This window comes from Montipora capricornis, chromosome 5, assembly GCF_036669925.1.
Source record: "Montipora capricornis isolate CH-2021 chromosome 5, ASM3666992v2, whole genome shotgun sequence".
In the NCBI taxonomy this organism is placed as follows: domain Eukaryota; kingdom Metazoa; phylum Cnidaria; class Anthozoa; order Scleractinia; family Acroporidae; genus Montipora; species Montipora capricornis.
Genome location: NC_090887.1, coordinates 17,168,961 through 17,184,788, shown reverse-complemented (window position 1 = coordinate 17,184,788; position 15,828 = coordinate 17,168,961). Strand labels below are relative to the sequence as shown.

General features: G+C 39.0%; 1 protein-coding gene across 1 annotated transcript in view; it reads left to right on the top strand.

The window, feature by feature from the left end:
• The window catches only part of LOC138049689 (uncharacterized), a 30,486-nt gene extending 17,299 nt beyond the window's left edge, over window positions 1–13,187 (top strand). The window contains exons 11-21 of the mRNA XM_068896094.1: window positions 1–176; window positions 2,383–2,688; window positions 3,219–3,521; window positions 5,008–5,313; window positions 6,128–6,594; window positions 7,990–8,084; window positions 8,679–8,835; window positions 9,234–9,300; window positions 10,571–10,839; window positions 11,555–11,729; window positions 11,832–13,187. The exon at window positions 1–176 is cut by the window's left edge and continues 121 nt beyond it. Of these exons, the coding sequence (XP_068752195.1) occupies window positions 1–176; window positions 2,383–2,688; window positions 3,219–3,521; window positions 5,008–5,313; window positions 6,128–6,594; window positions 7,990–8,084; window positions 8,679–8,835; window positions 9,234–9,300; window positions 10,571–10,839; window positions 11,555–11,729; window positions 11,832–12,130 (2,620 nt within the window). The 3' untranslated portion in view covers window positions 12,131–13,187. The remainder of the gene's footprint in view (window positions 177–2,382; window positions 2,689–3,218; window positions 3,522–5,007; window positions 5,314–6,127; window positions 6,595–7,989; window positions 8,085–8,678; window positions 8,836–9,233; window positions 9,301–10,570; window positions 10,840–11,554; window positions 11,730–11,831) is intronic.
• Window positions 13,188–15,828: the final 2,641 nt, after the last annotated feature.

Sequence of the window (15,828 nt, the reverse complement as noted above, 5' to 3'; positions counted from 1 at the left end):
TTACAGGCTGGTAGAAACAGGAGACACTCACACAATTGTTGCTGGTCCTGATGAGAATGGAGCCACCATGAAAGGTCTTAAAAAGTATGGAGAGTATTATGTACAAGTAGGAGCATTTACAAGAAAAGGCGACGGCAAACTAACCAAGAGATGCAAGCTCAGGACAGACGAAGATGGTAAGTGAGCAAAAATTACTTCAAAGCAGCAAGATCATATTGAGAAGTTGTTGAGCCTGGGGCTCTGGATATCTTCTATCTTCCTTGATAAGTATACATACTTTTATTTGATATGAATCGACAGCACGCTGATCCCGACGGCAAAAAGAAATTAGCAAAAAGAGACCACAAAAGTGAAAATAAGTCTGTTTGTGAAAGAGAGAAATAATCCACGCACTTGTCTGGACAATTTAAACAATCATCTCTTAAATTTCAGGAAGCTCCAACGGCTCCAAACTGTCTATAAGAGACCATATAGCCCTTATCGGAGTTATCAGCGGTTTCGCTGCATAAACGAGGCTAAGGGGTCATTTTGTAGCGAATTGACCCTTAAGCCTCTTTGGCATGTAGTTTTAAATAAAAGAAAATTTGCCTGCGGGCTCAACTCCAATAAGGTCTATTGCTTAAATTGTCCAGATTAGTGCAAGGATCATTTCCAGTCTCTTTCGTCTATAACTCGCACTTCACATAGAAACATCAACCCTCATTGTGTCACGTGTTATTTTCGGTCACGTGATTGGGAGAGCGGTAACTTAAGGTGCGGCCATTTTGAGAGTTGATGTTGTGTTGCTGTGTTCAGTTGATAAACATGACAGTTTGAATAAAATAGTACATTTGCATGATGACGCCATTTGACTGCAAGTACCAGAATCCTTCAAGTTTTGCTTGTCTCATGCTAATTAGAGCTATTGTTTTTTTTACCCCTCGGGGAATACAAAATTTAACTAATAAAAGAATATCAAACTGTATTCTGGTAGTTATAGTCAAATGACGCCATCGTGAAAGTTGCCTATTGCCAGATATTTTGGTATTTTCACATAATGTAGCACTCTGCTTTATTAACTGATGTGATTGTCTTGTCATTGTGGTATACGGCGCCAGGAGATTTCGCTATCTCAAGCTAATGTAAAACCCTGGAGTAAAGTTGTATGATAGATAATACGATTCTTTATATTCTTTTCGTATTCCTAATTTACGAGGACGGACCTATGTCACCCAGCGGCCATGCTGGTCAAAGACAATCCAGGTGATCTGGTGACGTAATTTGGAGGACTGGAAAGAAAGATTTTAACGCCGTATCCCACAACCACGCGCGGCCTTAGGTGTTGTTTCCAAATTTCCTGCAGTGTTTCCATCGCCAAAACTGAACAGATCATAATAATAATAATAATATCATTGCTTATAGCGCGCAAATTAACATTCGAATATGATTAAATCCGCATTCATTCATTCCTTGTCTCCCACATTTCTTGTTACTGAATGAACATTCAAGTGGAAACCGCCGAGATCTAACCTCGCGTCTGCCATGTTGAATTCGAAAATCACATTCAAGGCCGCACGCGGTTGTGGGATACGGCATTAAAATTTTTCTCCCCAGACCTCCGAATTTCCAGATCACCTGGATAGAGTTCGAACTCCGAGCCTCGAGTCGATGTGTTTGGAAGCGAGTTCATCGAGCGCTAAAACAAAAGTTTTCAGTCCCTCGGGACTCAAAATTTTCGCCTTTGAAAAAGGCCCATTGGGTGTCTACTTAAAAGAATACTTTGTACAGAGTTCTCTCTTTAGGCAAATGAGACGGTTGTGGTCATAGAAACGCGTACAGATCTAGTTACCATCAGCGACATTGGCCATGTGTTGGCTGGTTGAGTTGACCATACTCCACGAGAGAAGCTGAGAGATGGTGTGAGAAAACGATACCTCAAAAGCGAAATGTTCGAGTTCTAGGTATCAGGGGAGGCCCTGGCAGGGGTTTTAGAGAAAAAGGCTAATTTAATCAAACTGGGGAACAGCGGAACAAATACAAAATATCTTGGGGAACAAGGGGACATAAACCATTTAGGGAGAAGGAAGGGCCTTTGGAAGGGCCTCTCAAGTCATTCGCTCATGGAGCGGGATCACTTGTATTTAAGTGCCCTTTTGGTCAGACGTGAACTTGTACCGCGGTCGCTCTGGGACGAGAATGAGCGTAACGAGTGTTTATGGCCATGTGGTCGCGAACTTAACAAAAAAACCCAACCTTTAGTCACCACTAACACTTATAATAAGTAATATTAGGATAAGAATAAGTGGTGAGGTGAACTCAATAAACTTTGTGCTAAGACACATAACATTTAGTGACTTGTTTGTTGGATCATTGCTTTTAAACTACTTTTTTTTCTCCTTCCAGTCCCTTCCCAGCCACCACAGAATTTAACCGTCGCTAAGGAGAAGTCCACATCAACAAGTCTCTTCATACATTGGCGTCCAGTCAATCGAAACCACCAAAATGGAAAAATTCTTGGGTATCGAATATTGTATAAAAAGTCCAACAGCAAGGATAGCCTTAAGACGAAAAACGTGTCTGCAAGAGCCATTACCACCGAACTTGTTAACTTGACCAAGTACACGAAGTATGATATCGCGATTTTAGCTTACACGTCTAAAGGAGACGGTGTAAGGGCAAAGTTCATCCCTGTTGAAACAGCACAAGATCGTGAGTATATTATCAACACGGACCAGGGGCCCGTTTCTCGAAAGTCCCGAAAACTTTTCGGGCCCGAAAAGCCATTTTTGAACCTGCCAACCCCTTGTTCAGGATAGCCGATCTTTTAACATGTTGTCAAGGTAACAAAAAGCAAACTGACTGTGAAGTTTGACGACTTAAATCCTCTCCCTTCTTGGGATACAGAGGGAATTGAGACACCCGAAAATAGCCCGAATAGTTTCGGGACTTTCGAGAAACGGTTCCCAGGCCCCAGTTGTTTGAAGGGTGGATAGCACTATCCACTGGATAACTCAATTGGGTTTGCTAGTGTTTATCCGCTGGATAGTGATTTATCCGGTGGATAGCGCTATCCACCTTTTGAACTACGTTAACCGAGGCCTGCTTGCCATTTTAACCCACGCTATTTATGTTTTGGGAGATTTTTTGAGAGCGGACATTAAACGACAGGTATAAAACGCGAATGAATGTGGATGAGCCAAACATCAAACTCAGTATTACCTAATTTCTCTTGTTTTCAGGGCCAAGCAAGCCTCCTACTTTGACCAAGGTCTACAACACGAGCTCCACAACCATTCAAGTCAACTGGAAGCCAATTCCAAGCAAGTTCGTACATGGAGTTCTACTGAGATTCATTGTTTTGTATCGAGCTTTAAATGAGTCTGAAGACATGAACAGGGAAGTCAAAGTGGGCAACACATACACAGGGCTAGAACTGAAAGGGCTTTGGAAGTACACCAAATATAGAATAAGAGTCTTGGGTACTACAAAGATTGGCTGGGGAGTTGTTAGCCCGGAAGTTGTAGTACAAACTGATGAGGATGGTAAGGGCATATTACAGGAGGCAATCCTACTTTATTACAGAACAAGAGTGAATTAGGTAAAAGTGTTCCTCTATCAACTTACGCTCTTGACCCGGCACAGTAACAAAGGGACTTATTTTCAGATACACTTTTCGCGTGAAATCAAAGAAAGTGTCGCCACTTTAACCAATCAAGAGAAGCCATGTCACGAGAGAGTGCTTCTGTTATGTTTTTCCAGGGACATGACAACCAATTTTTGCGGGAACGGGCATTTTGAAAATAAAATCATTTGAGACTATGGTGGGGAGCACACTCAGGCCATTGGAACACTCTTACATGATTCACTCTTGTACAAATTGATCGAGCGTAAGAACCGGAAGTAGATTTTCAGGCCCTCCAGGCTCCAGCACCAAAGGTGTTTCCTTTGAAAAGGGAGGTCTGGGATGCTTCGAAACGTCCTTCTGTTGCTCTTTCCTGTTAAAAACGTAATTTTTCTCGATAAATATTGACTGGGACCAGATGGGACCGATTTTGGCGACATATTGGAAACCTGCCTGATTGCTTGCCCGAGTAATGAATTTTTAAGATCTTTTATTCATTTTATTTTTATTATTTTTATTATTTTGCCGCAATGAACATACAACAACTAGACGGATTATGGGATAGCTAAAAAAAAAAAGAAAGGAAAGGCAGGGAGTTCTAAAAGAAGCTGAAACGTTTATAACTGGTTAAATGGCCTCAGTAACACGACCTAGCCGCTTGAATCTATTCTAACACACGAGTGCTTTTAGACTCGATAAAACACGTGCTGAGAGTTTTTTGAACGGCTTCAAAACCATTCCACAAAAAGCGTGTCCTCTTGGAATAATGGTTCAAATTGCAAGAAGAGAATATTAGCATACAAGAAAAACAAGCTATGCCTTATGAATATTCTTTTTTTAAAGAATACCAACAAGGAATGTTCTAGCGGGATATAAAGCCCATGCACGTGACGTTTTATCGGTGTTCTTATTGGCTATTAGGCTCATGAATTATTAATGTCTTTGAAGATAAATTATACACTAACGTTTTCACCCCATACAGTCACAAAAAGGCAAACATATTAAAGAACCAGTGACAGTGCGAGCCGAAAGGAAGCATATGGTAACAAGTGAAAAGCGTGTGAATACATCACTGTAGTGTGAAAGAAGAGAAAAAAAGGAGAGCAAATAGACTCCATATGTGGATTCTCGGTATTGGACTAGAACTAGCTTACAATGGAGGCTAATGCGGGGAAATATGTTAAAAAGTGTTTGTATTTGAGAAGATTCCCCCGCATTTGCCTCCATTGCAAGCTAGTTCAAGTCCAATACTTAGAATACGAATATGGTCTATTGAAACGTATAATCACTTGTTAACTGCTGAACTAACCAATCAGAAAGGGTGCTTACTCTTATCCAGATATGACCCTTTTTTAATAACCAATCGTATCATCAAACTCACTTAATGTATTCATTTGCACTTACAGCTCCAGGTCGGCCACCGGAGAACGTCTCCGCTGCCAACAGAACAACTCCGACAATGATCCCAGTGTCTTGGCAACCAATCAGCAAAGAATATTACGTACATGGCATTTTGCGAGGATACATAGTGACGTACCGCGCTGTCAAAAATCCAAATGAGGAACTGGAAGAAAAAGCGAAACATGTCAGGGTTGGACCCAGTAATCGCTCCGTTGAATTGCAACATTTGTCTTCTTTTACTATTTATAGTATACAGGTTCGCGCGTTTACAGACAAAGGCAATGGTACTCCTTCTGAAGTCATATATGCAGGTAATATGAAAAGCCTTTGCCCCATTTTTCCATGAAAAAATCCCCACTGTTGGTCTGTGACGAGTATGTGCCTCCTTGTCACAAGGACTTCTTGACAGAACTGACCGGGCTAGACCGGGTATTTGGAATGGCTAATTCCACAACGCCTTCAAATCAACACACTTCGAGGATTATATATACTCCTCCAGAAGAATGCAAACTGACGGGCCTGGCCGGCCAGTTCTGGCAAGTGTATGTACTGTCCTCGAGTAACTAGTTATTGAAAGAGATTGGAACTTCGAATCTTGCGTTCTTTTACCAAACGAACGCAAGTGGCAGATTTGAGTAGATGAAAGTTTACAAGAACAACAAACAAAAACAACAAAAATAGGTTATTTGCACAACACTTAAATAGAGAGATTCATGAAAACTAGCTGGAAGGCAGAATAAAGAGTTATGTATAAATGAAGGAAAAACTTGATTCAGGGGGGCACAAATATAAGGATAAGAGACAGGTAAACAACAAAAGAAACCATAGAGACGAGGTCAATTGAAATCAAATGGAGTGGAAAAAAGAGTAAGTATAAATAAAATTAATATGACGAAATAATATAATTTTTTAAGCAATACTTAAATTTATAAAAGCTAAGATTTCTTAAGGACTCCTCCATATTATTCCAAAGAACAGCCTCCTTGAAACGAATGTGGAATTTTGCGTAATTTGTCCCGGCAGAAGGAATGCAGAATGATGATTTTAGAAGCCAGTCTAGTTTCATACTCGTGACTACTTGATATAGGAAGTGTGTGATAACAACATATTTTATTTCATCGACAGAAACATGCAAATGCTTCAGTAAGCTTTACACAAACTTCTGGTTCAACCCTCCATACCTGGACAAAGGTGGAAACGGTAACGTCACCGGTATTTTCCCGCCAATTCTTCAGCTGGTAGTGCGCAGCTGCTGCGGAGAGTGCAGGGCTCATGGCCATACAGATATTGACTTCCGGTCAGCGGGTGATAAACAATCAGCGGTTAAAGGCACGCAAAACGAAGTTAAACAAGCTATAGACGACGTCACTGAATTGAGCTTCCCTATTTATGGTAGAATGGACCAAACGGATTATTCAAATGAGTACGGATTTGCGCCTCTAGTACAGTCAGCGGGTGTTGCTTTTATCGTGGCTGAGGATGAACCAGGCGCGGTCGCTAAGATGGTTGTAAAAGCAGTATTCGATCTTTGGCCACTGATCATCACTGTTTTCATCTCTGCGTTCTTTGCTGGCATTGTTATGTGGCTATTAGTGAGTGTTTTCTATTTCGTATATCGTAAAGCTTGAATTGATAAATAAAGCTTACATCCCAACGATCCAACGACAGAAAGAATTGAATAATGATAATGATAATGATCATGATAATAATAATAATAATAACAACAATTAACAATTATACCACGAGGGTGCGCTGGATATGAAGTGATAGATATATATATATATCTCCAGCAAAACCGAATAGAATAATTGTTTTATTAAAAACTCCAGGATCAGCAACTCCAGTCTAAAAAAGTCAGTGAAGTGTCAGTGTTAACAATTAAAGACTTGCAAGAACCAAAAATGTTGCGAAAAAGATGTTCCCGATAAAAAAATAATAATAATAAATAAATAAAAATAATTAGATAGGCATTAAAAAAATTGAGATACGAACCATTGAATATTTTCGTGCCAAATTTTGTGTTTTTTTCGGTTTTCCCGGGGGAAATATTTTCGGCTAAAGCATGGATTTCTTTCTCATGGACTTATTTTGGCGGCCATTTTTTCTCAGAGCTGTAAAAATGTTTTCAGCTCGCTTTATTGCTGACGCGTTTGTTGACCATATTAGGTACAGCAGTTATATAAACTGATAGCCTGTATCTGGCGAGCCAATGAAAATGCTGGAAATCTGGTATCCGTAGTTCAGTTTTTAATAATAATAGCTAATAAGTAACAAAAGAAGAGAGTAAAACCCGAGACATTAAAATATATCAATTCAATATACATCAAATTTTCTGATATAGATCGAAAATTATAAGAGACTAAATTAATTTTGCTAAGAATTTCTCCCCACTCAGTACCATACGGTGCTTTACTGGGTATGCGGAAGTCACTCCCCGGCTTATGATTATGCAGGAAATGTAGATCTTAACAAATTTTATTGCACTCCAAAAAGAAAATTGGGGGTAACCACGCATTTTTCAAAGATAATTGATGAATAATATTTGTAAAAAGCTTTAAACTACAAAGCGATGTATGGCGTTCTTTCTCAAATTGAAGCTTAATTATCTCTCAAAAATGCATGGTCACCCCCAATTTTCTTTTTGGATACTAAGAGTACTAACCTAGGTCTACTTTCTCCGGATAGTTTTAAACCGCGTTAGGGTTTTTAGTAGCATCAGCAATAGGAAAACCGTGTATCTCGAGAAGCGCAGAAAGTATGCGCAATGACAATAGTAGGCACCGTCCTTAATTGTAATGTGGGATCGAACAAACGAGAGTGAAGAAGGTTGTCGCGGATTGGCTACATACCTCTGGCCGTGAACCAGCAAATATCAAATCATAAAACAAGACAATTTAAATATGGTCTGCTCTTCAAGCAAACATTGTGTCATGTTGTACACAAATTTGCAATAAATTAACTAAATTATTTATTTTTATTTTTAACAGGATTTCATCTTCAATGCGAATGAGTTCCCAGCTTCGCCAATGCGGGGTCCAGTTGAAGGAATGTGGTGGGCCTTTGTCACCATGACAACAGTTGGGTAGGTACTGTCATCAGAATCGATACGAAGATCTTTCCAAAATCAAGTGAACGCACATAAAATTAGTGATTAACTGTTATATGAAATGAATCATATATGAACTGCGGATATGATGACAAATGACCAGCGGATATGATGACAAATGACCAGCTCCCAACGTCAGTGGCTTCATATTCTCTACGCAATTGCAAAAATTGCGCTCCTAACTGCGAAGATCATAGCGTCACTTGAGCACATAAAATTGTAGGTAGTTTATGCACGGGCGTTTTGACAGCACCCAGAGGTGGACGTTTGGCATCCCAGGGTAGTTGTTTCGCCGAAAGTTTCACACAGATCATCTTTATTAGAACGAAGACACCGAGCAATACAAACGTAGCAGCGTTGAGGCAAGTTAAAAGACAAAACACCACAGTTGCAATTGCTGTTTGTAGGTAAAAAGGCTCTTACCTCAGCTCCCTAATAAAGAACACAACATACCCGATGCCACGCGGTCATTCCTTAATCTAAACAAATAGTTTTTTTTCTCTCCCATTTGAACATTTCTACATCATCAGTTAAAGTAAGAATCCGTGTTTGCTCTATGCTATGTGTCAGATACGGAGACCGCGTTCCTCATGCAATACACTCAAAGCTGTTCGGAATCGTGTGGATCACGTGTGGACTCGTCATCATTGCCTTGGTGATGTCCTTCATCACTACGTCACTAACCATGGACATCATCAAATCCGACATTCCCGTGTATGGTTCAAAAGTGAGTTGATATGTTGTAAGCATATTAGTTATTTTTCATTTGACATTAAAAGGAATCTTAGTTATCCCCCGACCGTGGCAGGAGAGAGGCTACGGGGGTGGGCCGCTATGAGCAAGGTATGATTCGAAAAGAGCACGTGGGATACAATATATGGAGGTCTTTTGAAGTGTTAGTACCTTACTTAAAACAGAAGGTACAAAGTAACATCAAAGTTGTATAAACTCTTGTTCTTAGGCCAAACATCAAAGTCGTTTCCTATTTATGTCGCTCGTTTGGCAGCCCAAGAATTTTCGAATTTTTCATCTCATTTCACTTGTAAAAAAACTGTGAACAAACATTTGAGCTAACATCACCTCAAGGCAACTGATTATATATTTCCTATTTCCTCTGAATTTCAGGTCGCTGCAATTAATGATTCAGCGGAATTTCGTCTTGGAATTCGAATGAATGCTAAGATGGATCAAGGTGAGTTCAGTGCTAAAGATTTTTAAAGCACCGAGGTGTTCGGCGGCACTTCACTTTCAATATGCATTAGACTGGTCTTGTCTTAACTCGCGAGAAAGTCTCTGGAAGAACTGGATTATAACAAATGTGTTCCAAATGATGACCATGACAATGGCGATAATGATGATGGTGATGATGGAGATAATGACAGTCATAATAACGATGATGACCGTGATAATGACGATAATGATGACAATGATCACGACGATGATAATGACCGTATGATGATGACGATGATGACGACGATGATAATGACGATGGTAATGACGATGGTGATGATGATGATGATGATGATGATGACGATGATGATGACGATGATGACGATGATGACGACGATGATGACGACTATGATGACGACGATGATTATGACGATGATGACGACGGATAAAGACGATGATAATGACGATGATGATGACGATGACGATGATGATGATGACGATGATGACGATGATAAAGACGAAGATAATGACGATGATGATGACGATGATAAAGACGAAGATAATGACGATGATGATGACGATGATGATGACGATGACGACGATGATGATGACGATGATGACGACGGTGATGACGACGATGATGACGATTATAACGACGATGGTGATGACGATAATGATGATGATGGTGATGATGATGATGATGCAGTGAAACCTCTATTAAACGACTAGTGGCCGCTTAAATAGAGATTCGTCAGAAATTAGCATAATCTTTGGTAGAAACGCCCACTTAAACACCTTTGAGGCTCCTGGCATCTTTTGCACAAGAGACAGCTCTAATACCGAACAAAAATACAGTACTGTTAGAAAAAACAAATTCTCCTCAAAATGTTGAGATGAGGTTCTTCTAACTTAACATGAACAATCTAAACTATGGCGTAAACTGAGTTGATTTTATAACCGGTAAAGGAGGCAATGTCTGTAACTGAAAAGTTGCATTATGGGTCCATAATTGACTTTTTTAAAAAATTGCAAGAAAGTCTGTCACTAAAAAGCCAAACTATGTGTGTTAGACTCTTGGTGGCTGCTTAAAGAGGTGACAACAATAGGAGAACTCTCATTGAGACGGCCAAAAGATGGCAGCGGGCGCTTAATAGAGGTTTGATTTACAATATCATTAATCTACAATTATTTCGGGACTTTGATTTCTGGCCGCATAATAGAGGTTGACCGCTTAATCGAGGTTCCTCTGTAGTATAATATTGATGCTGGTATTGACTATTGTTACATTTCAGAGAGAAGATACTCCACACTCATGGACCTGTACCAATCTTTAAAGGATCGTCACGTGGACGGCGCTCTGATTGATTCGTACATTGTAGGTAGTCAAATATCATTATTTCGCGACGGCACACGAGCCAGTAAAATGATCGATTACTCGTCAGCATACGGAGTGGTAATGGCAGGTTACGCTGTAAAGCTGCAAAAGTGCTTCCGAGAATTTGTCAAGGCAGAGAAAGCAACTGTGTTTAAAATCATCACCGACAATGTCCAGGGAGTTTCGGTGAGTGTTTCTTCAAGCTAAAGTAATTATCTCCTCAAAGGAAGAAAGATACCAAGTTTTAAGCAAGGTTTTTCAATTACGAAATGAACAAGGTATAAATCGTAAGGTAGTCATGCCATCCGAACCCTCACGCGACATGTCGTAAGGTTTTACACAACTCATATTCCCAATTCTTTCGGGACCAGATAAACGAGAGGAAAATCCCGGGTATCAGGTGTAGAAAAGAGCAGATAGGCAACCCGGGAAGAAGCAATGTTTTGGCAAACTCTTTTTCAAAGAAAGGCCAATTACCAATTAATTTCTTATGAAAAGTATTGTTTTCGTGTAAAGGACAAAACATATGAAATCATATGAATGTGAACTCGCTTTGAAAACGAGGCTAAAGAGAAGTTGCAAATGGTCCAATTACAACCACGTTACTCGCAATGAAAAGGAGTTGCCTTGCCAAGTTTTGCAAGATATGCCGCAACGCTGTAGAATATAGCTCACCTCATTCGAATAAACCAAAAAGAAGAGTTAGTCGTCTACTAGGGAGAACCACGGAAGAAATAAACCGTTTACGTAATACCATTATTTGGACGATTCAAGACGATACGCAAAAAAGACGAGAGCATTTTCAAATGAAAAAGCGCGAACGTGAAAAGGTAAATCCTTGACTTGATAGTATGTGCTGAGTAAAATTTGTTAACTTTAACGTATGTCACTATTTCTTAAGGGATTACTGAAGGACAACACAGCTGAAAAGACGCAAGGTCTGTTTGACGCAACGTCTCCAGTTTATGTTCAAACGGTTACCTGGTGTGGCATATCATTGGCCATTTTGACTTTCCTTTGCTTAATCTATGCGCTGATGACAAGAAAAAAACAAAATCCTAACCCTAAAAGATACGGTAAGAACTGAAAGTGTTTCTAGGTGAAATTGTTTCTTTCTTTGTTTTCGAATAGAGGATAATAGCGTATCTAAAAGTGAATGTTTTCCCTTTCTGCTTCAGAATACAGTGATTACCTTGAAGATCTCAGCAAAGAGGACGAATGTTACGAGTATATAAACAGCAAAGAAACCATGAAAAAAATCTTGACAGATTTCCACAAGAACTGCTATCTTCAAGTTGAAAATCTCAAAGCAAAACATCGAAGGGAACTGCGCCTTTTAGCACGGTTAAAGCAAGAAGCTGCCGAGAAAAAAGCTGAACAAACAGATCAAACTAAAAAAAATTCCGCGAAAAAGAGCTTTTTTGGATTTAAAGCTCAAAATAGCATCGTACGCTACGTTAATGGCGTTGTTCCGTAACAGAGCTAGAGTGCTTTAATCTAAATTCTCTCAGATATAAAGTATCATTCGTGGTAGAGATATGAAGTATCATTCGTGGTGGTTTGCATGATGATGTCACGATTCGCCTCTAATAATTTGACCAATGACAATTGTGGATACAGTAGCTTGTTTTTTCGTCAATGAATTTTCCAGTTAATGGAGAGTTGAGGTCTTCAAAGTAATTTGCTTATCCCAAGTTCAGTTCACATCTCAACTGGAAGTAGCTTATATACTTAAACGAAAACGACATTATTATTGATAGAGAATGTAAGTCCAACATATGAAGGAATAAAATTAAAGGAAAGGCTCCAAGCATAACGAATTAGTACCGCCAACAGTTGTTTTCAATTGAGACTCAGCCCTAAGTACTTTTTCAATAGGCTTCGCTTCTGTTTCTGAGGATGAATTATGTGAAAAATGTATAATAAAACAATTATTGAATTCGGTTCTCGCATGATATCATGAATTATCAAAACCTTGTGTCTGTGTTATCTGCCTCAGCCTTCGGCTCCGACAGGTAACACAGACCTCGGTTTTGATAATTCATGATGTCATGCTCAACCTCATCCAATAATTGTTTATTATTCGTTGCTGTGAAGCGTCTTAAGGTTATATTTGTCAAATCCAACAGAGATTTGAGCTTTTGCTGTATAATTAATTCATGTCCATAAAAAAAAAAGAGTAAAGATGTGTTGTTGCAGAACATACAATGCAAGTTTAAAATCTTCTATTTCCAATCATTCTAATATTGGCCAATTTAGGCTTACCCAAAAACGGATGGTTCCTTTGTCTTTGTTTAACTAAAACATTGATTACATCGGCAAGTCTTCTTGAGTGTACTCAATAATCAACATAAGAACATATAAATGTAAAATATGATAACAGAGCCATACTTAAATGATAATATGGTGATGGGTTGAAATCCACTCTATCTATCTGATGTTATGCTATATTAAAAAAAAAAAAAAATCCACGATCCTCTCGTTTTAGCGTAAAAATGTAAAGATTTTCAATTAAATAAACTGCAGGTCAGAATTTTCCATGTTGATTTTTAGCCTTCCGGGGGGACCGTATTATGTGAATTGGATATTTTCGAGTGTAGAGTTATTATAGAGCCTGGAATTTTTTATTGGCCGAACCGTCATTCTATATCAGATATTATTACAAACTTAAGTACGGATATCAGATTTCCAGGATTTTCATTCGCTCACCGGACACAGGCTATCAGTTCATGCACCTGCTGTACCTAATATGGTCAAGGAACGCGCCAGCAATAAAGCGAACTGGAAACATTTTTAGACCGTTTTGGACCGGAATTGACCGAGGCAGAAATACTACCCTCGGGAACATCATGGAATTTTTAATAAAACAATTATTCTACTCGCGCTTGCTGGATATAAAATGATTGTAACCAACTCACTACGCGCCTCGTTGGTTATCTATCACTTCATATCCATCGCGCCCTCATAGAATAATTGTTAAGTATACGTGATAGAGCTGCAAAACATTATCATACAAAAGGGCTAATATTGATGTTTCCCTTTTCGTAAACATTTGAATCGACGAGATCACACTCTTTATTTACCAGTGTAGCTTACTTGCGGAAGCACGAATGAATATGCGAGATTTGTTTTGTCCCTGAAGACACTGTTATACATGCGAACTCGCTAATTCCGGCGCCTTCCACCCCTTTTAATGGGCACTAAACTTCAGGTTGTCGTCTAAAGTAAATTCAATTCAGAAGGCTTTAAATTTTTGTCAGACTAGGAAATATTTGTTCCTCGGACGGGCAGGAAGGCGGAAGGGGCATGGGAAACGGGAGGGGAGAGGACTGGAAGCGGGAGTCGAAAAAGGGCGGAAGGTGAGCGATAGAAGACAGATACAACAGCAAAACTCATCAAGTTTAGAGGAAGTGTAGTTTACCCGGGGTGGGAGGTGGAAGCGAAAGGCACGGGAGCCGAGATAATAGCAGGGTACGGGAGGCGAGAGTTTTGGACCCCCCTGTCCACCTCCCCACTACTTCACTCCCTAAAAGGTACGAAGAACACCTCGGTCATGTTGACAGGAGTTGTCCCTCGGGATTAGAGGTTGGAGCATGAATTTTGATTACATATCAAACCAAATTCCACTTTAAGCCCATAAGTTTACCCTTGATGAAGTTTTTTTGGAATTTATTTTCTTCAATATTACCATATAACCTTGAGGTTGATTGGTATCTAAAACTAGGTCAATATGAGCCGGACAATTGGCCTTTCCGAAATTCAGCAGGGAACTGGGGCGAGTTTCAAATTTTAACTGATCGATAAACTGACACCACCACATGAAAGATCATGTTAAGATTGGTCATTTGGCCAAGTATGATGCTTTCTGAGTGAACGGATACCAAGTTATGAACCTTTAAATACGGTTCAAAATCAATACAAAACGTCTGTAATTTTGGCAAAGCGTCCCCCAAAACCATATAAACTCTAATTTTTTTTTATCAGTTTAGTGACAACTGTAAAATCCCGTCATGTACCTACAATTTGAAAGAAGCTGCGATAAAAATCGCTATGTTTGCCCATTTTTAAGAGTTTATATGGTTTCGGGGGACGCTTTGTCAAAATTAGAGACGTTTGTATGGATTTTGAACCGTATTTCAAGGTTCATAACTTGGTCTCCGTTCACCCAGAAAGCATCATACTTGGTCAAATGACCAATCTTAACATGATCTTTCATTTGGTGGTGTCAGTTTATCGATTAGTTAAAATTTGAAACTCGCCCCAGCTCCCTGCTGAATTTCGGAAAGGCCAATTATTTATTTTCCTTTAACGCAACCAAACTGGATATAAATTATTCCGGACAAGATACATGTAATTCGTTGATTCTTACGAGCCAACGTTTGAATCATGACGGGCAAAGCGGTTCTGCCTTGAAAAAGGTGAGGGAAAAATAAATTATTTTTTATTTTTTGCTTCTGCGTCGTACGTGACTTGTGTGCACCGCATCATTATGACGGGCTTTAAATATGGAAAATAAACCACTTGTAAAGTTCATACGAAACTACATCCGGGACTCAAGTGGCGTAACTTGTGAGGATATCGAGATGATCTCAAATTCTCCCTTTTTCATCGTCTCCAGTTAAAAACGAGTTTTCCTCGTTCGCACCGCTGTCAGTAAAATATTGCTTCGATCACTCGAAATTAAGATTCATATCTTTGCACCACCGTGTATATAAGATGGCATAAAATAAGCCTTAATAGCAAGAATGATATTCAATAATAATAATGATAATGATTATAATATTTTGGAAAAGATACAATTTTTATTTTAAAAAGCATAACATTAGCCTTAATGATAATTATGAGCGATTTTGTCTAAACAAAGTTGACGGAAAATAAGTAGTTATGTTATTTTTGAGTCATACGTGACTAGTTTGTAACAATTCATCAGTGATAGCACAAGATACTGCATAATATATTGTGCATTTATTTTTCACTTCACAAACTTAAGAATAATTTTTATTCTTGAGATCCGGGAATGCAAGATTGCATAAAATCAATAATAATAATAATAATAATAATAATAATAATAATAATAATAATATTAAGAAGAAGAAGAGGAAGAACTAAGAAATTATAATAACAAAAATGAAAGGAAACCGTTGATCTTGATAATAATAAAGCACAAAATCAGCC